We start from the raw sequence: 25,000 nt of genomic DNA, 5'->3' as shown, positions 1-25,000 counted from the left end.
TGAGGTATAGACTGAATGAATCTCGCACAGATGTGTATTTACCTTTCCCAGAGTTCTCCACTCGCACTGCCCGTGGCACCAGGGCTGACCTGGAGCTCAAGGGGGTGATGTTGGCTGCATGTGCAGCAGCATGTGAGGGAGTGTGTGAGGGAGTGTGTGAGGGAGCATGTGTGAGGGAGTGTGTGTGAGGGAACGTGTGTGAGGGACTGCTCAGCTCCACAGGGTCCGCATGTTCCTGTCTGTGCTTCAGAACATGGAGAAAAGCTTCACCCAGCATGGCAGGAACCTACACACACACACAAGCACACACACACACACACACACACACATGCACACACACAAACACACACACACACACACACACACACACACACACACACACACAAACAAACACACACACACAAACACACACACACATGCACATACACATTCACGTGCACACATACATTTATACACACCCACAGGCAGTCATATGCGCACAACAGAAAACAATTTGTGTACACTTTATTTCAAATTATGTTTAAGTTACTGCCACACACAGTTACTTCTACAGTTACTACCAGTTACTACAACACACAGCTACCACCACACACAGTTACTACCACACACAATTACTACCACAGTTATTACCAGTTACTACCACACTGTTACTACCACATTCTTCCACAGTTACTACCACACTGTTACTACCACAGTTACTACCACACCAATACGTCCAGTTACTGCCACATACAGTTACTACCACAGTTACTGCCACACACAGTTAATGTCACGCAGAGTCTTCAAAGACTTCAACAAGGAAAAGGGAGATGATCGAGACATTCGAATGAGAGTGAAGTTATTTGACAGCATCAGTGAATCTCTTCCATTTAGTACATTTGTGAGCTCAGTCTCAGATAAAGCCAGAGATCTGTGGAGTCAGGTGGATCTGTCCTGAATGGCTGTAGGCGCCACAGTTGTGATCATGTGGTTCTGTGATTCTGTCGTTCCATGGTTATGCAAGTCTATGATTCTGTCGTTCTGCAAGTCTGTGTTTCTGTGCGTCTGTGATTCTGTGGTCCAGTGAATCCATGGTTCTGTGTGTCTGTGATTTTTTGGTTCAGTGGTTGTGATTCTTTGTTTCTGTGTGCCTGTGATTTTTTGGTTCAGTGGTTCTGTGTTTCTGTGAATCTTTGGTTCAGTGGTTGTGATTCTTTGTTTCTGTATGCCTGTGATTCAATGATTCTGTGGTTTTGTTAATCTCATTCTGTGATTCTGTGAGTTTATAATTCTGTGAGTCTGTGAGTCAATGGTTCTGTGATTCAGTGGTTCTGTGGTTCTAATTCACTACAACATCAAACTCCTCACAGCTACCAGAACACCTACGGGAGCAGCTATGAGCACTTTAAGATGGCCTTAATATCTGTAACATTTTAAAAACAAGGCCCTGAACTGTCTCACTAATTTGAATCAATCAATTAATTGATCAGTTAAACAACTGATTGCAGCCAAAGTAAAACTACAGTTACTTTGGCTGTGTGGAATGAGGTTGCCAGTAACTGTTTCACAATAGTGCGATCACAGGAAACAAAGACTTCAGCTCTTAATAAGGCTGCAGATACGGAATATGACTTTACTTAGCAATGTTTGCAGTTAGCTCAGGCAGGCGAGAAAGACAGAAAGAGAGAAAGAACGAGATAATGAGAAACCTACCCGCTCTGGTGTGCGAACGAGGTTCTTCTGATCTTGCCAGTCCAGCTGAATAAAACAGCCCAAAAAATTCCTTTTTTCTTTGAAACTATCTATCTATCTATCTATCTATCTATCTATCTATCTATCTATCTATCTACTCTCAACACAGCTGAAGTGTATTCCTCACTCACAGGTTTTTAAATATAAACTCACACACTCTCAAATTAAACAAGTTCTCTGCTCAAGTCAGTGTAGCTATATAAAGAGGAAGTGTACATATACATACACACACACACAAAAACACACACACATACACACAATATATTAGCAAAAGCAGAACTGAGACCCCCCCCCCAACCCACCCACACACACACACACACACACACACACACGTATATACACACCCATTTATGCATATATGTCTAAAGAGAGAGGTGTCTTGGTTAAACTCTGGGTCAAAACATATTTTAAAAGACATTTGTACAGTAAATCTCTAAATAAAACTCATTTTTAATGAATACTAGACATTCATCCTCAACCAATTCTCAAACATATCCATATCAGTAGATGTTTAACACAATGCAAGTTTAACATGTGTTAAAATCATTTAAACTCAAGCCTCCTCACTGAGCATACACTTACATACAATTCTCTGGTATTTCCAAAAGACTCGTTTTTGTAATATAACTGGAGACTTGGTTGAAAAAAGAACCTGAGTGTTCTGAGAGCTGCACAGCTCAAATCAAGGAACTGAGTTATGGGTGCAGATTCAGTACTGATTCAGGGGTGGGAGGTCCTGAGAGCTGGGTGAGGATCGTCAGGGTAGGCCGGCCAGCGTCTTGTGGGTGTCATGTGGTTCCTGCTTAGCCTTCAAGCTAGTGAAAGTGCATGTTCTCTGTGATTAATTAAGACCCACAAAGAATCTCTACCTTTACTCAACACCAGGTCCGAGGTCTGTAAGCCTACAGGCCTGTGCTCTGCTCTTTGAGGGGCTAGGTCTGTAAAGAACTGTCTCTGCATCCTGGTCTACATCATATATAAGCTAAGCATTTTGTGCCGTGTCATTGCTCATTGACTTCTAAAGTTCTTATACAAAAGTGATACATGATTTTTAAAAAGCCACTTTAAAAATGCCTTTAAACTTTTGTGTTGCAAGCTAGGTCAAGCTTAAAAGCCTACTACGATATACAAGATACGGACTGTTTGTAAAACAGCTTTAATGGGAGAAAAACTTCTCTTTAGTGTTACTGGAGAGCAACTGTCACTATGACGGTGACAACACTGCATTTCAACATACTTCCTAGGAATCAAATGTGTTTATTTGTGTTTTTTAACGTGTTTTTATTCGTTTAATCCATGTTCAAGCGAATAGTGGCGTTTGTCTGAACAATGTCCTGACTAAAACGTCGACGGCTCAGTTTTGAACATAACGGCCAGGTCGTTTTGAAGATTATCAACACAGCTTCCGTACGGCGCGTGGCTCTTCCTTACCTCAGGATTTCGCGCGTAAAACACATACGGAGTTCAGAATGGTCCTTTTGTGGTCCCCTCAGATCGCAGCTGATTGGACGAGCCCGACGTCAGTCAGCGTTTGGCCGCACCCCCACCCCCCCCATTCAACCACTGGTTCTAATGTAGCCCAGCTTCACTGTTTACTACAGAATTAGTGCATAGCGGACGACAGTCTCTCAGATATCTGAACTCCGAATCATAAAAGATAACCTGTTAGTTTTGCATAAAAGAAGAAAAATATCCCAAACTCAACATGCCCAAGAGAAAGGTATGTAGAAAAGCCGAGCACAGCATGCGGATATACTTTTGCCCTCACAAATCAGTCGTGAAATTAGGAAGCCCTCGAGACAACGAGGGTTTTTTTTATAAAAATCCTTTCGACTTTTTTAGAGTCTGTTGGCGAATACTAAATGGTGGTTAATTTTAGGATTTTTCTGACACATCGCTGTATTTTTCCTCGACGGTGGCGCGGATAGGGCCAGGGTTTTTCTCGGGCAGCTCTTTCTGAAGCTGGGCTGTGGGCAGGAGTGAGTCTCCATGCCCGTGTCGCCGCAGCCATGCTGTACCTACCTCGCTCCGTCCATCTCCAACGCAGCTGCGCCAAAACCGCCAATTATAAGCACGATAGCGGGCAAACGACCACCTAAAGGGTTTTAAAAAATACGGCAGTAACTCTCATTTTATGAATTGTGACGATTTTCCTCGGAGAAGGTCACATTCGTAAACAATTTTAATACGTTTTCTTTGTTCACCGTGGACGATGGGTGTCGTGACGCCTTCTTAACGCCAGATGGCAGTAAAGAGCTCCTGTAATTCGCGCCCCTCCCCCTCGTAAAATATGAGTTCAGCCTCCACCGTGAAATGTCTCCGTGCAAAATCGGTGTTCATACCTGTACTTCCAGACACTCGTAATCTGCACCCAGTTAGATATTGTTCTCAAAACAAACTGGTTGTACAGGAATCCGACATGTTTAAAGAAACCTTAGAACAACATGCCCCTCCCGGTGATCAAACGCGCAGAAGCACAACTTGGTGTGATTGAATTTGGGACGGTAACGTTAGAACACTACACGACTAAAGACACAACTAAAGACGCGACTAAAGACGGTGTAAAGACACGACTAAAGACGGTGTAAAGACACGACTAAAGACGGTCTAAAGACACGACTAAAGACGGTCTAAAGACACGACTAAAGAGACGGCCTTAAGTCGCTGCCCCGTCTACTGCGTTGCTGTTCACACGATCCGTTTCTTTTTACCGTTCCCTTAACTTGGGGAGCATTTTGTTAACGTTTTAATGACTTAAAAAACAAACATCTAAAGGTATATTATTATTGAGCAATTGTTTTATTGTGTACCCATTATATGAGTACACCTTTATAACATGTTTTAAGTTATTTTAAGTTAATGCAGCTTTAGGTAACATCAAACACGTAGTAAGTGCTCATGTTGTGTTGTAGTTTTAACTGTTATCAGTGTTTAATTTTTTTGCAACCTTTCTTAAAAATGAATGTCTGTTTGTTTACAGGGAACTGATGGAGAAGTCAAGGAAGAGGTAACACGAATGTGTTGATTTTGGAAAAGCTTCAGCAATTTAAAATATATTTCTCTGAATGTTTACAGCATTGTCCCTAATTATTTCTCAACATGTTCTATCTGTCCATCAAACTTGTGTGTGTGTGTGTGTGTGTGTGTGTGTGTGTGTTTTGCCATCCTAGCCCCAGAGAAGGTCTGCTAGATTATCTGCAGTAAGTGCCTCTCATTGGCTTGTTTCTTTTGGCTGTATTAATTTTGGTCTGCAGGGCTCTGCTCACTACACAGGGTCTTCACACGATGGGCTTCATTCCTACACATTTTGTTCATGAGGGGCATGTAAGGTAGAGTTGCGTGGGCAGTGAGGGTGGTGGGCAGGGGTCACCCCCCCTGACCAAGCACATCAGGGGAAGCTGTTCTGAAGACCCCAGATAACCGGGTCACAGCTTTTGTGCAGCGCAGAACATGAAAGGTGTAGATGGTAGAAACTTCTAACCTGTTGAGTCCTAGCTGGTTTGTTGTGCATTGGTTGTTGTTAAACAGCAGTGTAGGAACACTGATCTCTGTAACTTACAATGGATCAAATCAATGTCTGCTAGTCTATTCTCACTCCTGTCCATTAGATATGTGTCTCTGTGGAAAGCTTGTTTTCTGATGGCGATGTGGGAATAATTTGTTTCCTTCTTGTAGAAACCAACAACCCCTAAACCTGAACCCAAACCCAAGAAAACAGCGAAGGTGAGAAGAAACGTCAGCACGACTCACGGCTCACGGTGCAGGTTCTTCCACTGGGGCTGCAGGTCACGGGTCTGTCTGGTTCATTTGTTTGTTGTGCATTTTTCATGGGTTCATACAGAAAGAAAAGGAAATGAATGATAAACAGGAAGAGAAGAAGACAAAGGCAAAGACTGATGAGAGTAAGGAGGAGAACCAATCAGAAAACGGAGAGACCAAAAGCAATGAGGTACACATGTGCGCACACACACACATACACTCACTCCACACACTCACCACACATACACGCACATACACTCACTCCATACACTCACTCCACACACACTTACACTCACTCAACACAGACGCTCATACACCCACTCACACACATGCACATACACTCACTCCACTCTCACACTCCACACACATGCACAATCACTCGCAATCACTCCAAACACACATGCACATACTCACTCCACACACACATACACAATCACTCCAAACACATGTGCACATACTCACTCCACACACACATGCACATACACTCACTCAACACACTCACTTCACACACATGCACATACTCTCACACTCCACACTCACACGCACTCACTCCACACAAATGTGCACATATACTCACACTCCAAACCCTCATTCCACACACACGTGCACATATACTCTCACTCCTCATGTGTGCGCACACACACGTGTGCACATACACTCTCACGCATGCCCCATATACACACTACACACACGGCACACATATACACACACCGCCAGTGTTTAAATTCCACTGGAACTACTGATGGTGTCACTTGTCAAAACCTCGTTTTGAGAGCAAACCTTAGAAATCAGTGATGCAGAAATGAAACAGAACATGCACAGCCTTTACAAAAGCCCACGCAAGTCTTACTCAAGTATGTGTATCAGCTTTTACAAACGTCTGCATGGTATTTCCACCTTCATATGTTTGTTTGGCTTTACAACATCGATGCAACCTGTCACTAAAATGTGCTGTGATTGGTCTTCCATTACCCTGAGTGATGTAACAATGAGCGTTACCATAGTAGCAAGTAACAGAATTTGGAATATTCCGGCTCATCAAATGCTGCGTTGAGTTGGCGTCCTGTTATGAGATGTTGATAATTCAGTTGCTAATGTCTGCATTTATACACAGGGGCCTGATTCAGGATCAGTGCTTGTGCTTTGACACTGGGTAATGAAATATGGTTCTGGAGTTCTGGCCCACAGACTCTACTGACACACACTACTGGTCAGAAGACATTACCGACACATGCACATTGCTGGCTTCAATTCTGCTTTATGCTTGTGTTGTGTAAAGCTGAAACTGACCCTACTGTAACCCTCATCCAGTCTACTGTAACCCCAGAGTTAGATATACATGAAAGGTAATACAATTTAAAAAATGACACATCGGACAATGTAAAAGGAAATGTATACACAATATAAAATTGTAAAAACATGTCATTTGTATTCAGCTACAACAAAATACAAAACCAGATTTCCAGGATGGGGGTTGGTGGATTTCTAGGAGCAGGCCACATGAAACATGAATCAACCATTTAACCGTTGAACATCTCCACAAATATGATCTATTCACTGCTGGGTTCCTTTGTTTTGGTTTCTGTTTGCTTTCCTAGGTTTTCTTGGTCAGAGAGACGGTGGCTGCTTCACCTTTAGATGGTCCAGCCTTGAGATGTTTAGTTGTGAAAAATCTTGGTTTTAACAGTGATGCCTACAACTCATACATGAGAACAGAAACATTTAACTCAGAATAACTTGAACTGTCTTGCTAATCCACCAGCTAGCCTTATCGAATATGTGAGTGTGCTGCACCAGATCGTACTAACCCTAAATACAGTACAGACCGAGTACAACCTGAATATATTTTTGCAATAATTTACACATGTGAAATGACACATTGTTTAAATATGTACATGAAGTATTTTTACTTTGAAAAACAGAAAAAAGAAAGTATATTTTGGCCAATGGCGGTCTAGTAGCTCCACTGCAGCCCACGACAATCCCACTGCCAGTCTGTAGACCTCATTCTGTTTACTATAGACCTAACGTTACTATACACTAGTTTGTAGACACAGTTCTGTTTATTACACTTAATTGCTTACTAGCAAACAGGAACTGGAAAAAATCATGTGAGTATCGGTTTAAACCAGCAGTTTTGTCAGAAACTGTCAATGAACAGTTCCCCTCTTCCTCCTTAACCGGAGTATATATTATTAACAGTATATATCGATGTTTTGAAGCTTTTTTGAACATTTTTAACTAATGTGCAAAATATAGTGTGTGTCCTTAAATGTTTCCATTTTGAATACTTTACATATGCTGTGCCCAACACCCAAACAAATCAACTTATGCACCCACCTGGATATAGAGCACGACCACCTGGACAGGTTAAGGAAAGGAAAACAGAAGAAGCAAAAAAGAGACACAATCAGGCACACACATACACACACACGCACATCCAAGACAAACACATTGTAAATGGAGTATAAAAAATATAATTTAAAAAATACCATATACCAGGTATGATGCATAAATTACTTTATATAAATAAATATTTTTTAAAAATGAAATAATTGTTACATGGAGGAGGTAAGGAGAATACAGAAAAAGAGAAGTGGGTTTGAGGGGTTCTGTGCAGAACGCCTACACAAGTGTGCACCCGACCTGATGGGAGAAGCTCTTAATCCTCAAAATTGGGTTTTGAAGAGATTTCCATGTATTAACCCTGAAGAAGGGGGTGGGACTTCCTGTCTCTAATGAGGGTGCAAAATAAATGAACCCTGGAATGCTAAAACTGTTTCTTCGCATTATATGAAATTCTGATTTGCACAAATGATCCAGCCTAAGTTGGGATTGGTTTGCTTTGGTCACCATACAGGTTGAGAAAACTCCGGAGGCGGAGCCTGAAGCAGAGAAGGAGGAGCCTAAAGCTGAGTAGCGCCCCACCCATCCATCCATTTTTTTTCTTTCCCATCGTCTGTTGCCTATCCTTCCTTTCTTGCCCCTCTTTCCGTCCCTCCCCTCCTCTCCCCTCTTCTGCAGGTTCCAAGCCCCTAAAGGATCCCTCTATCCACAACTGTCACCAGAAGAATATTTTTATCAACAATTTTGTAAATACTGGTTCAGGTTTTTAGCACAAAAACACAAGCTAAAGGGGTTTTCAGTGGTGACCACCTCAGTTGTGTCCAGCGTGAGCGGCGTGCGAAGGCCGTGACTTCGGGTTGGGGGTGTTGGGGTTGTTTTTGTTTGTTTTGTTTTTTTTTTAATGGATGGTGTGTATCTTGGTTCAGGAGTTCTCAGTGCAGAACCTGGGTTAGATGCTGGGTTTGTGCTCTCGTCTGTTAGGGACTGTGGTATTAATCTCGGGTTTATACCCTGTTTGTTTTTCATTAGGGGGGTTATTTTCTTTTCTTTTTAAAAATCAAAAAAAAATTTGAAAGTAATAAATCCTGCAAATATGAAAAGAGAATAAAAATAGAACTACATTAGACAAGTGTAACATTCCAGGTGCCCCCTGCCTGTGTAACACATCTTCAGACATGGCCACGCAATGATGACAGTCAGCGGTTCACCGGGATGGGGGGGGGTGTATTTGTGTGGGATTTTTTGAAATTACAGGATTTTAAAGAAAAAAAGCTAATGTTTTTGGGAGTTTTTTTAAACACTGAAAATTCATCTGTGAAAGAGTAGCGTGCCCTGAATCTCACTAAATAAAAGTCCTCATTGGAGTTTTCCTCAAAAAAAAACTTGTTCAAGTGACTTCCTGTTCCTGTATGTTTATTACATGTATGTTGAGATTAGGGATGCACCGAAATGAAAATTCTTAGCCGAAACCGAAAACCGAAAATTAGGAAACCAAGGCCGAAAGCCGAAAACCGAAACACCGAAATAGCCTACATTATGCCAATTATTAGTAACACTGGATTTATGGCTAACCTCACTAAAATCAAGGCATTGCTATTCAAAGAATAAATCAACTACAAAATTTCATTTGAAAATATTTATTTAGCACTGACATTACAGTAATGCATATTATAAAATAAAATTAGTGGTGGGCCGATAACGACGATAACGCTGACAACGGCCGACCCCTAATTAAATTTAACTCGCTTGCAGACCGTTTTTATCTGAGAGGATAAATATATGTATTTTATACGAGTTAAATTAAATTATAACTGACTGGCCTGAAAGATAAATATAAATTCTCTCATAAAAACGTGACGTGAGTTGCAACAACATTAAACAGCTCAGGTAAACACGCTTCTGAGAAATGTCGTCTGATCGGCAAAACATAACGGGGCTCAATGTGCTCTATTAGCCTACGAAATCCCTACGACAGAGAACGGCTGATCGTCTGGCAGCGAGTTCCATAATTTTTGGTGTAATGTCCTTTGCCTTGGCGCCATCACTGGAAAACTTTTTTGCTAGCTTTATCCAAATAAGCGCGTGCAGGTGGCGATTTTTGCTTGCGTCATCACAGTACATTGTTTCGGCCGTGTTGTTTCGGTGATGAAAGTATTTCGGCCGAAAACCGAAAATGCAAATTTAAGCCATTTCGGCCGAAAATTTTCGGTGGCCGAATTTTCGGTGCATCCCTAGTTGAGATAAAAATTATTGACCACACTTGACACAGGGCACATGTGTTTCAGCTAGTTCACACACTGCACACTTGAGTGTTTCAGCTAACTGACACACTACACACGTCAGTGGTTCTGCTAGTTCACACACTGCACACGTCAGTGGTTCTGCTAGTTCACACACTGCACACGTCAGTGGTTCTGCTAGATCACACACTGCACACTTCAGTGGTTCTGTTAGTTCACACACTGCACACTTCAGTGGTTCTGCTAGTTCACACACTGCACACTTCAGTGGTTCTGCTAGATCACACACTACACACGTCAGTGGTTCTGCTAGATCACACACTGCACACTTCAGTGGTTCTGCTAGTTCACACACTGCACACTTCAGTGGTTCTGCTAGTTCACACACTGCACACTTCAGTGGTTCTGCTAGTTCACACACTGCACGCTTCAGTGGTTCTGCTAGATCACACACTGCACGCTTCAGTGGTTCTGCTAGATCACACACTGCACGCTTCAGTGGTTCTGCTAGTTCACACACTGCACGCTTCAGTGGTTCTGCTAGATCACACACTGCACACTTCAGTGGTTATCTTCTCCCTAGTTCCAGTACATCTTATTCTCCTAATCTAATGGCACAGGATGGGGGTGTGTTGTGTTTGAGCCTTCCTGAGGGACCCAACACTATTGTTTGGTGAGGGGGCACCTCTCCTGGGACGCCTGCCTCTACAAACGTCCTCACAGCTCAGATCTGTTGGACTGGATTGTTTAAATACGCAGGACAGTAGATGTCCAAGGGCAGGAAATGCTGTGCAAATGTCATCAATGTGATTTTAGAGAAAATAGTCATGAACAAGTTTTGTGATATGGCCTCAAAACTGGGAATTAAGTCACAGGACATAAAAGAGGCCTTTTTACATCAATATGATAACCACATACTTGTGATGTCATGTTAAAATAATAAAGACTCCCAGCTGATAAAAGGACAGATCAGCAACAAAAAAAAAATCATTATTTTTGCTTGGTGTGGGAACAATTTAAATTAGGTGAGTGTTGAAATGCGCCTCTTTAAAGCACCGATACAGAGACCATCCTCATGAAGACTGCGGATTTGAATTGTAAACACCTTTACACGCTGTGCAAACGAGTCCGATCAAAATGTGTGCGCCTTGCAAACATAAAAAAGAAAAGGTGAGTTCACCTGGTGGCGCTCCCGTGTGCTCGGGCCCCTCTGGCGGCCGCGGGCGGTACTGCAGCCCGGGGCGGCCGCAGGGGGGCGCCAGCACAAAGCGCTGCGGGTACTCCGAGGAAAAGGCCGTACGGTGGGAACAATTCAAGAAGGGCCGCTTAGCAAACACAGAGCGAAAGACCGAGCGACCTCAACGCGGAGCCCGAACCGGGCCATGGCGTCGGAGCGGTATTCGCAACTCGAGGCCGGTGGGTACCGCGACCGCGTCTGACTCGCGCGAACACCACAAACTAAAACACCTCACGCGCTTTAGCACTTAGCCCGCGATGCTAAGCTAGGCTAGGCTAGCGGGGCGATAACGGCGTCCTCTCTCTCTCTCTCTTCTCCCCTCAGAGCTCTACTTCCTGATCGCCAGATTCCTCCAGTCGGGACCGTGCCGGAGGTCGGCTGAGGTAAACAGCGCCCGCCCGCGTGTGTGCGCCGCCGCCGCCGCCGTTACCGTGTGCCGTAGCCGCCCGTAGCGCGGCCGTGTGGCCGCTGACTGACTGACCGTTTGTCGTTCCAGACGCTGCTGGCGGAGCTCGCGCAGTACGAGGTGAGCGGGCGGTTTTTTGGCGCCTTTTCTGCGGGCTCGCGGGGCGGCTCGCGTGCGCGACATCAGCTGGGTGGTGTTTTTTTTTTTTTTTTGACATAAATACTGAGGCGGTTTTCCGTCCGCCGGGCGCGGGCAGCGCGTCTGTCTGACCCGGCGGGGACGCACCGCACCGGACCCGCTCCCCCTTTATTCACCCTGCCGCGTGTCCGCTTTTCAGATCATCCCCAAGCGGTGGAGCTGGGACGGGAACCGGTACAGCCGAAACTTCGAGGACTGGGTGAGTGTACTGGTTTAATAACGCCGCCACATCCGCGCGGAGGGACCCGCCGCGGCGCGCGTTTAACCCGGGTTTATAGCGCCGGGGTCTGGGGTAACGTCGCGCGGCGCACCGCCTCAGAACCACATTAATGTCCGTGTGCGGCACGTTTGTTTCAAACTTTTGATATCGTCCCTGAAACGATATTATTGGGTTTGAAACGCGAGTCTTTGTGCGGGGCGGGCGGGAGGGGCCGAGCGAGGCGGGAGTGGCTTCTTGAAACGTCACTCAAACGGCGCAGCCAATGAGGCGCCAGTTACAGTTTAGGTGATTGTTGCGAAAGCGTTCTACGATGAATGTGATTGGACAATGTGGAGAGACGCTGTGTGTGCGGGCGCGCGTGTGTGTGTTTGTGTGCGTACGTGCGCGCGTGCGCTCGTGCTTGTATGTGCGCGAGCTTGTGTTTACAGTTTAGTTACAATTTTTTTGTTTACTTGCTTAATTTTCGTTCATTCTCAAACTAATCAATATTTTCTTGAGCTTCTTAATTAAATTTCACAGTGTTAACATATTGTGTGTGTATGTGTGTATAATAAACGAATATATATATATATATATATATATATATATATATATATATATATATATATATATATATATACACACACCTACACATTTTTTATTATTGTTATTATTTCTCTTGACTTGTTGCTCTCTTGTGTGCTTGTGCAGGTTGCTCTTAACCAACATGTTCCAGCAGATTACCTGTTGCGAGTGTGTGAGCAGATGTGTCCACTGGTGGATGCACACACACCTCCCAGTGTACCTGGAGTCTGCAGTCTACTGGGCACTGGACAGCAGTCACTACTGCGTACAGCAAAGAGTGAGAGAGACACACACACACACACACACACACCCCAAGACTGACCATATCACACATTAGAGTAGTGTTGGAGGTGAAATGTCACTGAAACTGAACTGGACAGACATCTGAGGGTTCTTTTTTCCTTTGTAAGAGTCGTTGGTGTCTACGTTTCGCTCCCTCACACAAACACCTTGTTGGTTTTTCCAAATTTGATGCACAAACTAATGTTTATTTACTGATGACCACGTCCCCCTTCAGGTTGTCCTCACACAGTGGGGGCGGGCTCTGCGGTGGCTGCTCTGCACAGGGGCCGCCCCCCAGAACCTCCTGTCAGGTCTAGCAGACCACCAAACCTCGGTAAGCCCCTCCCACAGCAACACCAGCTCACTGATTAGACTCTTGTGTTTCCGTTTTAAACTCAGAAAGACGTTATTTGTTTATGCCACATTTAGGCTTTGTGCTTGACACAAGATGGTGCTGTTGGCATATAAGTTAACACTAGGCTGCTTGGACTTGTTTCTGATGTGAATCTTAATAAATAATAATGTATAAAAGAGCTACAGTGTTTTTTTTTTTTAGTTTTATAGGAGTTTATTGTATTGGTCAATAAATATTGTATTAGTCAGCAAATATACAGGTAAAAGTACATGTAATACCTGGGAACAAGTTGTGAGACGGGCGTGGGTGGCGTGAGACGGGCGTGGATGGCAGGCATCCCTTTACTAATGAGAACTTTTCTCCACAGTGTCAATCATGGGTGGTCGCCAGGCAACAGGGGTGTCCCGATTTGGTCACACTGTTCCTTCCTGCATGTATCAACACATGAAGATGCACAGAAGGATTCTGGGACATCTGTCGTCTGTGTACTGTGTGGCATTTGACAGAACAGGCCGACGCATCTTTACGGTAGAGAGAGAGAGAGAGAGAGAGAGAGAGTGTGTGTGTGTGTGTGTGTGCGCGTGCTTTTGTTTGTGAATTGTCCTGAGTATGTAGGCTGGGCGACGTGAAGAAAACGGGGCTATCGTGACACGTGACCCCAGCAAGGAGGAGTTGTGCTGTGTGCTTATTTTGTTTCTTTTGTTTGCTTTTTTAATCAGTTATTTTTAACTGCTTGAATGAATGGTGAGCGTGGAATATTAAATGTAGGATAACTACTCACGTATAACAAATGTGTAACCATGGCCTGAAAATTCATAAGTGTGTGTTCATAAGTCTCATAAGTCTCAAATTCATAAGTCTCTCTCTCTCTCTCTCTCTCTCTCTCTCTCTCTCTCTCTCTCTCTCTCTCTCTCTCTCTCTCTCTCTCTCTCTCTCTCTCTTTCTTTCTTTCTTTCTTTCTTTCTTTCTTTCAGGGTTCTGACGACTGTCTTGTGAAGATCTGGGCGACAGACGATGGGCGTCTCCTATCAACACTTCGGGGTCACGCAGCAGAGATCTCCGACATGGCGGTGAACTACGAGAACACGCTCCTCGCCTCCGCCAGCTGTGACAAGATCATCCGTGTGTGGTGTCTCCGCACCTGCGCTCCCATCACTGTCCTACAGGGACACACCGCCTCCATCACCTCCATACAGGTGTGGGTGTGTGTGTGTGTGTGTTAGGCAGCATTTACATGCAGGAGACAGGTGTGTGTTGGGGGACTGGTGTGTGTTCGGCAACGTTTACACTCGGGAGACAGGTGTGTGTTAGGAGATGTTCTCATAAAACACAGGAGTGTTTGTGTGTGTTAAGGGACAGTTGTGTGTTGTTTTGACTCTAATCGATTGCAGCACAGACAGTAAATCAACTACTTTGGTTCTGAATTAATTACGCGATACTTCAAACCTCAGTCGGAATGTCATAATCATATTTACATTATTTACATAATACATTATTATTGAGGTTTACCAAAAATGAAGTATCACAGGCTCTTACTTTTAGGATTTCATTTATTTCTGTCTGTCTGCAGTTTTCTTCCTCTGCTGTGGGTTCATCTCGCTATCTGGCGTCCACTGGAGCGGATGGCATGGTCTGCTTCTGGCAGTGGGACAGCCTCACCATGAAGTTCACGTATGTGTGTGTGTGTGTGTGTGTGTGTGTGTGTGTGTGTGTGTGTGGCAGAAGTATGGTGATGCGTAAGAGAGTTTGACTTTTTTTTCTTTCTTTCTGTATTGAGTCTTGAATCCGTCATCCTTGAGTATCCTGTTGTTGTTGTTGTTATCACAGAAACTGTGTGTCTGTATGTGTGTTTGAATGTTCAGTGAAAGGCCAACGAAGTTTATTGAACGTTCCCGCCCTGGTGTCCAAATATCCTGCTGTTCCTTCAGTACTGGTGAGATCTCACACACACACACACACACACAGTTCAGTTCCGTATGCATGATTTTGTAAGAATACAGGACCAATATGAAGTGTCTCACTGCATTTAGTGTGATCTAACAATGGAATCTTTGATTGACATGACTGAACTATGACCCCCGTGACCTTTTGCCTTAGGTGGGCTGTTTCTGGCCACTGGAGGGACAGATCATGTAATCAGGGTGTATTACCTGGGTGGGGAGACCCCTCTGAAAATGTCGGAGCTCGATGCACATGGGGTGAGTGTGTGTGTTAGTGAGTGTGTGTGTGAGGGGGGGGTAGTTGTTTGATGTTCATTGTCCTTTATCTTCTGTCTTGTTTCTAGGATAAGGTCATTGCAGTGCAGTTTTGCCACCACAGTGACAGGTGAGTCTTTTCTGCTACATCCTGATTGGTCAGGTTCTCCTTTGTGCTGTAGTGTGACTGCTGCCATCGGGAGACCTGAAAGCCAGTGGGTTAGGGTCCCGCAGCCCGTGTGTCTGGACGTTCCTCGGAAATCAAGGCTGCTCAGGGCTCATGGGTCTGTCTAACTGTGTTGTAGTCTGAGCTCGGGGCTCATGGGTCTGTCTAACTGTGTTGTAGTCTGAGCTCGGGGCTCATGGGTCTGTCTAACTGTGTTGTAGTCTGAGCTCGGGGCTCATGGGTCTGTCTAACTGTGTTGTAGTCTGAGCTCGGGGCTCGTGGGTCTGTCTAACTGTGTTGTAGTCTGAGCTCGGGGCTCGTGGGTCTGTCTAACTGTGTTGTAGTCTGAGCTCGGGGCTCGTGGGTCTGTCTAACTGTGCTGTAGTCAGAGCGGGGGGCTCATGGGTCTGTCTAACTGTGTTGTAGTCTGAGCTCGGGGCTCGTGGGTCTGTCTAACTGTGTTGTAGTCTGAGCTCGGGGCTCGTGGGTCTGTCTAACTGTGTTGTAGTCTGAGCTCGGGGCTCGTGGGTCTGTCTAACTGTGTTGTAGTCTGAGCTCGGGGCTCGTGGGTCTGTCTAACTGTGTTGTAGTCTGAGCTCGGGGCTCGTGGGTCTGTCTAACTGTGTTGTAGTCTGAGCTCGGGGCTCATGGGTCTGTCTAACTGTGTTGTAGTCTGAGCTCGGGGCTCGTGGGTCTGTCTAACTGTGTTGTAGTCTGAGCTCGGGGCTCATGGGTCTGTCTAACTGTGTTGTAGTCTGAGCTCGGGGCTCATGGGTCTGTCTAACTGTGTTGTAGTCTGAGCTCGGGGCTCGTGGGTCTGTCTAACTGTGTTGTAGTCTGAGCTCGGGGCTCGTGGGTCTGTCTAACTGTGTTGTAGTCTGAGCTCGGGGCTCGTGGGTCTGTCTAACTGTGTTGTAGTCTGAGCTCGGGGCTCATGGGTCTGTCTAACTGTGTTGTAGTCTGCGGTTTGTGAGTGGAAGTCGTGATGGAACAGCTCGTATCTGGCACTACCAGCAGCAGGAATGGAAGACCATCACGCTGGACATGACTGCCCGACTGCCCGGGTGAGTGTGTGTGTGTGTGTGTCTGCTAGTGTGTTTTTCAGCATCTGTGTATGTATATGTGTAAGTGGTTGTGTCTGCATGTGCCTGTTTGTGTGTGTTTACGTGCATATATGTGTGTGTGTGTGTGTTATAGGAGTGCAGTGCCATCAACGGAGGACAAGTCGACCAAGCTGGTGGTAACCATGGTAGCATGGGACCGTAGCGACCGAACAGTCATCACTGCTGTGTCCAACTTTCTCCTCAAAGTTTGGAACTCCACAAATGGGCAGTTACTGCATGTGCTCTCGGTGAGTGTGTGTGTGTGTGTGTGTGTGTGATACACATGTAGGTTTAGCTGTCTCAGTGGCTGTAAGAAATGACGTGTTGAGCGTTGGTTCTGATTGGCTGCAGGGTCATGATGATGAGGTCTTTGTACTGGAGCCCCACCCCTTTGACAGACGCATCATGTTGTCTGCTGGTCATGATGGAAACATCTACATCTGGGACCTCACCAAAGGAACCAAGATACGAAACTTCTTCAACATGGTGAGCAGTCTTCTCCAGAGCAGACGACGTCATTACAGACGTCATTATTAGTGTTTACAGAATCCTGCTTCTCTGTACATACAAACATGGCCAGCACTATCCATGCAGACTGCTCCAGTATTTGCAACTGTACTGCGCACTAACACAATACACACCATAAAGTTTTATAACTGGCTGGTACCCCTCTCTCTCTCTCTCTCTCTCTCTCTCTCTCTCTCTCTCTCTCTCTCTCTCTCTCTCTCTCTCTCTCAGATTGAGGGACAGGGTCATGGTGCTGTGTTTGATTGCAAGTTCTCTGCTGATGGTCAACACTTCGCCTGCACAGACTCTCACGGCCATCTCCTCATCTTCGGCTTTGGCTGCAGTCAGTCCTATGAGAAGGTGTGTGTGTGTGTGTGTGTGTGTGTGTGTGTGTGTGTGTGAGCGTGTCATCAGTCTTGATCAGGAGTTAACAATCTGAACGTACATTTCCACCGTGTAGATTCCTGACCAGATGTTCTTCCATACGGATTTCCGTCCGTTGATCCGGGACTCCAACAACTACGTCCTGGATGAGCAGACGCAGCAGGCGCCCCACCTCATGCCTCCACCCTTCCTGGTGGATGTGGACGGGAACCCCCACCCCCCACGCTTCCAGCGCCTGGTGCCCGGTAGAGAGAACTGCAAAGAGGAGCAGCTCGTACCTCAGCTCGGCTACATGGCTAACGGTACGCTAGCCTAACGAGCTCACAGACCGCTAGCCTAACGAGCTCACGGAACACTCGCCTAACGAGCTCACGGAACACTCGCCTAACGAGCTCACGGAACACTCGCCTAACGAGCTCACGGAACGTAGCAGCGTATGCTACACTCAGAGATGCTAGTCATCGTATGCTCCAGTCAGCGTATGTTACAGTCGGAGATGCTACAGTCAGATGGCTTCGCTAGCGGTCAGAAGCATTTAGCAGCTAGGTGGACGTAACGTAGGCCGTGTGTTGTTCAGTGCCTGGTTTATGGCTGGGTTACTCTGGTGCTCTGTTCTCAACACTGCATGACTAGCCCTGTCTCTTCAGAGCTGTGCTGTATGAAACATTTTGATGTGGTATTTGAACTTGACCTCTCCAAGCAGATGGTGGCTAGTGCTGTTTGACAGTCCAGATGGAGGCAGCGTGATCAGTCTCCATACTAAAGTCATAGCTACTCTTAACTGTCTGGCTAACATTAGTGCGATTAGCCATGTCTAATGTCAACATTGAAGTCTAATTACTGATGCAGTTTAACAATAATGCTTCAAAACTATTTATTGTAAAACATGGTATTTATGGGTGTGTAACTGTGAACTCCCTGTCACCTAGGCGATGGAGAGGTTGTTGAGCAGGTGATTGGCCAGCAGACCGTGGATGAGGGTCAGGAAGAAAGTCCCTTGGACAGTCTGATCAGACAACTCCAGCATCAGCAGGACGAGAGACTGAACTCAGGAAACCAGCCTACAGGTGAGACCCTCACCACAGAAACCAGCCTGCAGGTGAGACCATCACCACAGAAACCAGCCTGGTCCACTCCAGGAGAACAGAAGACTAGACGTGTGGCGTGTGGGTCAGAGATCTGCTGATTTTCACCAGACAGCAGTAAAACGGTCGTGTTTATAACCTCTAAAAAGGGTTCAGATTGTTACAGTTCAATAACAGCTAATACAAAGTAGCTTCTCGTTTACCATGGTGGCGTGGTGAGTGTTTGTACGTGGTGACGTGCTTTAAGGTGCTTGTGGTGTGTTGTTCTTCAGGTGGTGAAGCACAAGGAGGCCCTCTGTCGCCCCCTAATGTGGGCCTGCGGCGCAGCGGGCAGGTGGAGGGGGTCAGGCAGATGCACCACAACGCCCCCCGCAGTCAGATGGCCACGGAGAGAGACCTGCTGGCCTGGAGCCGCCGTGTGGTGGTCAACGAACTCCAGCTGGGCGTGTCCAGGTACTGCACACACAACCCAATATGAACACAACTCAAAGTGCTGTACAGAATTAACACCCCCCCACCGTAGTAACACCTGCACATTTGAGACTCCACAAGTGCCCCTCTGAGTCTCAATAGAACTCTGTAGAATTGGACTTTGAGGGAAAAAGTATTTTTTGTGTGTGTGTGTGTGTGTGTAGGGTTATGGAGGAGAGTCGACTAGCCAAAAGTGAACTGGAACGTTCACTCTACAATACAGAGAGGAGGAGGAAACCTGTTAATGCTACTCGAGTAAGTTTCAAACGCACACACACACACACACACACAATCTCACACTCACACTCAATCACACACACACACACACACAATCTCACACTCACACTCAATCACACACTTGGTCCTTATGTGTTCTAAAAGTCGTTTCTTTCACTCTGTCCTGACTCCTCCTCTAGGCGGAGCCAGTGGGCGTGGCACTCCGCTCCCTGCGAAGACCCCAGAGGAGGCAGCAACAGAAGAGACACGCCTACCACACTCGCTCCGCCCATGAACGCCGACGCTCTGGACACGCCCTCTCTCGCACGCGCACTGACAGCATGGGGGAGTCGGACAGCGATGCAGAGGTGAGACTCCTCGACCCTGACCCATGACCCCCAACCTTAGGGCCAAGCTGTCTGCTCTCTGTCGGCTTCTCACGTGACAGCATCGTGTTTTTGATCTTACCATGAAAAATTTGTGTGTGTGTGTGTAGCAGGAGGAGGACCAGAATGAGAACAGTGATGTCTCATCTGATGGGGAGGCTCAGTGGGAAAATGCCAGCAGCTCCAGGTCCGCCCACCAGCTGACATCATAATTAATGCCCCACCCACCAGCTGACATCACAATTCATGTCCTGTCCACAAACTGAAGTCACACCTTATGCATCAGTGCAATGCCAATCACACGAGATCTCCCTATTAGCATTTTAGATGTGCAGTGAGAACAGTGTCATAAATATTTAAATGTAATAAGAGTATAATAACTATAAAATACATTTATTCAAATAATCAGTTTTCCTTATATCTTCAGTGATTCTTCCAGCGAGTATTCGGATTGGACGGCTGATGCGGGTATTAACCTGCAGCCCCCAAAACGGCCAATCAGAAGGCCGACTCGTGTGGCCCAGAGCAGCAGCTCTGAGGACGAGGGGGAGGAGCAACGTGAGGGGGAGGGGCGACAGAGGAAAGAGCAGGAGAAGAAGAAGAAGCCCAAACAAACAAAACAGAAAGTAAGTGTGCTTGACCCAGCAGGCCACGCCCACGCATATTAACCAGCAGGCCACGCCCACGCATATTAACCAGCAGGCCACGCCCACGCATATTAACCAGCAGGCCACGCCCATGCATATTAACCAGCAGGCCACGCCCACGCATATTAACCAGCAGGCCAAGCACATGCACTGCCACCGACCCTCCATATTTGTGTGTGTGTGTGTGTGTGTGTGTGTGTGTGTGTGTGTGTGTGTGTGTGTGTGTGTGTGTGTGTGTGTGTGTGTGTGTGTGTGTGTGTGTGTGTGTGTGTGTGTGTGTGTGTGTGTGTGTGTGTGTGTGTGTGTAGAGTGTTCCTGCTGGTGAACTTGGAGAATGGCTCCCTCCACCTTGGATAATGGAGACCACTCCCAGAAGATCTCCTTTCCTACCTCAGATGGGGGATGAGGTAACACACACACACACGCGTCGCTATAGGCCAGTCAAACACAACCTCTAGTACCTGAAACGGACTCCACACTAACACACACACACACACACACACACTAACATGAACTTCCTTCAGGTGAGGTTCACACACTAGCCACTAAGACTCTAAATAACAATGTTCAGGTGTAAAAGCTGTTGACTGGTTTAGGTTCATGAGTACAGACCAAACTGTTAGTTCTCTCTCTCTCTCTCTTTCTAGCTCATTTATTTCCGGCAGGGTCATCAGGCTTATGTCCGGGCCGTTCGTCGTGCCAAAGTCTACAGCATCAACCCTCAGAAACAGCCCTGGAACAGGCTGAACCTCAGGGTAACACACACACACACACACGCGTGTGCAAGGTTATGGCATGACGATACACTCAGAATCCGTATAAAGTTAAGCATTAATATGTTGGCGTGTGTATGTACAGGTTCATTGTTAGCGTGTGTGTGTGTGCAGGATCAGGAGTGTGTGAAGTTAGTGGGGATAAAGTATGAGGTGGGCCCTGTTGGTGTGTGTGTATGTACAGGTTCATTGTTAGCGTGTGTGTGTGTGTGCAGGATCAGGAGTGTGTGAAGTTAGTGGGGATAAAGTATGAGGTGGGCCCTGTTGGTGTGTGTGTATGTACAGGTTCATTGTGTGTGTGTGTGTGTGTGCAGGATCAGGAGTGTGTGAAGTTAGTGGGGATAAAATATGAGGTGGGCCCTGTTGGTGTGTGTGTATGTACAGGTTCATTGTGTGTGTGTATGTGTGTGTGTGTGTGTGTGTGCAGGATCAGGAGTGTGTGAAGTTAGTGGGGATAAAATATGAGGTGGGCCCTGTTGGTGTGTGTGTATGTACAGGTTCATTGTTAGCGTGTGTGTGTGTGCAGGATCAGGAGTGTGTGAAGTTAGTGGGGATAAAGTATGAGGTGGGCCCTGTTGGTGTGTGTGTATGTACAGGTTCATTGTGTGTGTGTGTGTGTGTGTGTGTGTGCAGGATCAGGAGTGTGTGAAGTTAGTGGGGATAAAATATGAGGTGGGCCCTGTTGGTGTGTGTGTATGTACAGGTTCTTTGTGTGTGTGTGTGTGTGTGTGTGTGTGTGTGTGTGTGTGTGTGTGTGTGCAGGATCAGGAGTGTGTGAAGTTAGTGGGGATAAAGTATGAGGTGGGCCCTGTTGGTGTGTGTGTATGTACAGGTTCATTGTTAGCGTGTGTGTGCAGGATCAGGAGTGTGTGAAGTTAGTGGGGATAAAGTATGAGGTGGGCCCTGTTGGTGTGTGTGTATGTACAGGTTCATTGTGTGTGTGTGTGTGCAGGATCAGGAGTGTGTGAAGTTAGTGGGGATAAAATATGAGGTGGGCCCTGTTGGTGTGTGTGTATGTACAGGTTCATTTTGTGTGTGTGTGTGTGTGTGTGTGTGTGTGTGTGTGTGTGTGTGTGTGTGCGTGTGCGCAGGATCAGGAGTGTGTGAAGGTCGTGGGGATAAAGTATGAGGTGGGCCCTGTTGGTGTGTGTGTATGTACAGGTTCATTGTGTGTGTGTGTATGTGTGTGTGTGTGTGTGTGTGTGTGTGTGTGTGTGTGTGCAGGATCAGGAGTGTGTGAAGGTCGTGGGGATAAAGTATGAGGTGGGCCCTGTTGGTGTGTGTGTATGTACAGGTTCATTTTGTGTGTGTGTGTGTGTGTGTGTGTGTGTGTGTGTGTGTGTGTGTGTGTGTGTGTGTGTGTGTGTGTGTGTGTGTGCAGGATCAGGAGTGTGTGAAGGTCGTGGGGATAAAGTATGAGGTTGGCCCTCCTACTCTCTGCTGCCTCAAACTTGCCTTCCTGGACCCGCTCTCAGGGAAGATGACTGGAGACTCCTTCAGTTTAAAGTACACACACATCACAACACACACACACATCACAACACACCAGGGGTGGAAAGTAACAAATTACATTTAATCACCTTACTGTAATTGAGTACTTTTTATGAGTAATTTGTAGTTTTTGAAATACGTCATTTTTACTATTACTCGAGTAAATTTTGACCTAAGTAGTTTTACTTCGCTACATTTGAACCTGCTCACGTTACTGAGTAAAAAATATTGATGGTGAAAAAATTTAATGCGGGCAGAAATTTAAACTTCTGAGTCCCAGAACTGAAAGTCAATTGTGTTGTCAGGGCTGGCTCGGCTGCCACTCCTCCTAACAACACTAGAGGCACCCGAGTCAGTCCTAGACTCTCCAGGCGCAATCACCAGTGATACGTTTAAGCAGTCTCTATGGCTCCTTAAGGAAGCTTAGTGAAACTGATCACTGCTGAATAGGGCTGCCACAAACAATTATTTTTATAGTCGACTTATCGCCAATAATTTTTTGTGATTAGTCGACTAATCGGATTGTACGTTAATTTAATATAAAATATACCAGCACTGCCCGTATATAACCAGCACTGCCCCAAATCATAAATAGAGGACTGTAATTTGTAAATAATGTACACAATTTTCTTTTTTCGTAACCCATTATAATTTATCGGAACTTGAGCAATATTCTTTAAACTGCGAAGTTTAACTCCTTTTTGTATGCTCTCTAAGCTGCTGTAACACCACAATTTCCCCATGTGGGATAATAAAAGGCTATCTTATTTTATCTTAAAACATACAGCTTATCGCACTAGAATGCAACTGCTATTATATAACCATCATTAGATTTCAGCTATATGCTAACTAAAAATAAAGTAAAAAAAAAAATTTATTTAAAAATATTTAAAATTATTTAAAATAATATTTTTATTAAAAAAATTTATTTAAAAATAAATTAAGATCAAATCAAATATATTTGTATAGCGCTTTTCACAACACAGCTTTACAGGATTTACAAGTTTTAACAAAAAGATCATAGTTTATTAAACCTTTAATGAAATATGCAGCTTGTTCCAACAAACAATTATTAAAATAAGGATAAGGCACTGGCTTAAACAACACAAAAATAAATACATTAATAAAAAAAAAAATTAGGTTTTTTTCTTTCATTTGTCTCTGGCATCAAACTTTTTAATCAAACTACCTAATTTAAATCAAATTTGGTAGGTACCTGAAACTAAGGAATTATTCACAAAAATAAAGTTTTGGTCTCACTGGCACAATTAGCCACAACATGCTTCAGGTGCTCGTACATCGCGGTTGTGCTGCCGTGGAAGGCAAGTTCAGCCTTGTAGATACTACACACGCGTTTCGGAACCCGGCTACGGAAAATGATTCCACACTTTTGACTTCTGTAGACGGGTAGCCATTATTGTATAACGTCCTGGGATGTCGTCCACTATCTACCCCGGTTTCCACTACTGCGCATGTGCATCAATGACAGAAAGGTAGACGCAGCAGTTTGAAGAGAGAAAAAATATACGCATCGACTATTTAAATTAGTCATCGACTATTTTAATAGTCGACATAATCGTGACTAGTCGACTTATCATGGCAGCCCTACTGCTGAATAGTTTTGGCTTGCCTTCACGTCCTCAGCCCTTGCTCTGTGATCTCTGGTTGCGTTTCTTGTGTTTAGGTGTCTCGCCACCTTATGCTCTCTCTCATCCCTCTTATCTCTCTTGCTTTTCTACTACTTATTCGAGTAACTATCTCCTGCACTGCTTACTATCCTACCTCAAGTTTTCCCCCTGCTTTCTCTTCCTATCCGTTCTTCATTTATTTTGGGAAGGGTTTTTGTTTCGTTGCAGCATTCTGCCTGCTGCCAGTTACTTCCCCTGGCGTCCTAAGTTTGCGTGTTTTCTGTAGCATTTTCTCCCATGTGTTTTGCGGTCGAGTTTATTTTCTACGCGTTGAGTTTATTCTGCGTCTCGTGTGATTGGTTTTGCTGCGTGTGTGTGTGTGTGTGTGTGTGTGTGTGTGTGTGGGGACGCACGTACAGATTTTGCTCTTTGCGTTTTGTCTGCACTTTGGTCTACTACTCTCTTGGTTTTGACGCGGTGTGTACTTGTTGGTACACCCGACGTTAAATGCGTGGCACTTTATGGTACAGGTTGTGATTGTCCTTGTGCTGTGAGGAAGTATGTTCCTGAGACCAGCTGATCTTTTGCAGGTGTGGATGTGCACTTAAAT

General features: G+C 45.4%; 3 protein-coding genes across 5 annotated transcripts in view; 2 read left to right on the top strand and 1 right to left on the bottom strand.

Annotated features, from left to right (window-relative positions):
• The window catches only part of LOC143492646 (uncharacterized), a 6,168-nt gene extending 3,731 nt beyond the window's left edge, over positions 1-2,437 (bottom strand). The window contains exons 1-3 of the mRNA XM_076991052.1: positions 2,314-2,437; positions 1,693-1,737; positions 43-286 (exon numbers count right to left, since the gene is read on the bottom strand). Of these exons, the coding sequence (XP_076847167.1) occupies positions 43-277 (235 nt within the window). The 5' untranslated portion in view covers positions 278-286; positions 1,693-1,737; positions 2,314-2,437. The remainder of the gene's footprint in view (positions 1-42; positions 287-1,692; positions 1,738-2,313) is intronic.
• An 843-nt stretch (positions 2,438-3,280) lies between these two features.
• Positions 3,281-9,210, top strand: hmgn7 (high mobility group nucleosomal binding domain 7). Its single transcript, XM_076991053.1, has 6 exons — positions 3,281-3,451; positions 4,712-4,738; positions 4,902-4,931; positions 5,407-5,454; positions 5,573-5,680; positions 8,351-9,210. Exons 1-6 carry the CDS (start codon positions 3,437-3,439, stop codon positions 8,408-8,410), a joined length of 288 nt encoding a protein of 95 aa, XP_076847168.1. The 5' UTR covers positions 3,281-3,436; the 3' UTR covers positions 8,411-9,210.
• Positions 9,211-11,337: 2,127 nt separating this feature from the next.
• Positions 11,338-25,000, top strand: part of brwd3 (bromodomain and WD repeat domain containing 3) — a 42,573-nt gene continuing 28,910 nt past the window's right edge. Inside the window, exons 1-27 of one of the 3 annotated variants that reach the window (XM_076991050.1) lie at positions 11,338-11,492; positions 11,638-11,696; positions 11,810-11,839; positions 12,057-12,116; positions 12,828-12,978; positions 13,219-13,317; positions 13,706-13,866; positions 14,313-14,534; positions 14,909-15,009; positions 15,201-15,271; positions 15,436-15,536; positions 15,623-15,663; positions 16,659-16,763; positions 16,897-17,050; positions 17,154-17,288; positions 17,541-17,669; positions 17,770-17,995; positions 18,623-18,760; positions 19,051-19,231; positions 19,414-19,504; positions 19,666-19,833; positions 19,965-20,038; positions 20,279-20,477; positions 20,807-20,905; positions 21,146-21,253; positions 22,363-22,401; positions 22,653-22,777. In XM_076991050.1, the coding sequence (XP_076847165.1) occupies positions 11,459-11,492; positions 11,638-11,696; positions 11,810-11,839; positions 12,057-12,116; positions 12,828-12,978; positions 13,219-13,317; positions 13,706-13,866; positions 14,313-14,534; positions 14,909-15,009; positions 15,201-15,271; positions 15,436-15,536; positions 15,623-15,663; positions 16,659-16,763; positions 16,897-17,050; positions 17,154-17,288; positions 17,541-17,669; positions 17,770-17,995; positions 18,623-18,760; positions 19,051-19,231; positions 19,414-19,504; positions 19,666-19,833; positions 19,965-20,038; positions 20,279-20,477; positions 20,807-20,905; positions 21,146-21,253; positions 22,363-22,401; positions 22,653-22,777 (3,101 nt within the window). In that variant the 5' untranslated portion in view covers positions 11,338-11,458. Of the gene's footprint in view, positions 11,493-11,637; positions 11,697-11,809; positions 11,840-12,056; positions 12,117-12,827; positions 12,979-13,218; positions 13,318-13,705; positions 13,867-14,312; positions 14,535-14,908; positions 15,010-15,200; positions 15,272-15,435; positions 15,537-15,622; positions 15,664-16,658; positions 16,764-16,896; positions 17,051-17,153; positions 17,289-17,540; positions 17,670-17,769; positions 17,996-18,622; positions 18,761-19,050; positions 19,232-19,413; positions 19,505-19,665; positions 19,834-19,961; positions 20,039-20,278; positions 20,478-20,806; positions 20,906-21,145; positions 21,254-22,362; positions 22,402-22,652; positions 22,778-25,000 lie in introns of all 3 variants that reach the window. The other 2 variants (XM_076991049.1, XM_076991051.1) reach the window with 2 other exon arrangements.

The sequence above is a fragment of the Brachyhypopomus gauderio genome, unplaced genomic scaffold (genome assembly GCF_052324685.1).
Source record: "Brachyhypopomus gauderio isolate BG-103 unplaced genomic scaffold, BGAUD_0.2 sc80, whole genome shotgun sequence".
Classification (NCBI taxonomy): domain Eukaryota; kingdom Metazoa; phylum Chordata; class Actinopteri; order Gymnotiformes; family Hypopomidae; genus Brachyhypopomus; species Brachyhypopomus gauderio.
This window is presented reverse-complemented; position numbering and strand designations above follow the sequence as displayed.

Bases quoted from the DNA above. Each gene is read 5' to 3' on its own strand.
- hmgn7 (XM_076991053.1), top strand. The intron at 4,932-5,406 runs GTAAGTGCCTCT...TCCTTCTTGTAG, and splicing joins GGTCTGCTAGATTATCTGCA to AAACCAACAACCCCTAAACC. The intron at 5,681-8,350 runs GTACACATGTGC...GTCACCATACAG, and splicing joins GAGAGACCAAAAGCAATGAG to GTTGAGAAAACTCCGGAGGC.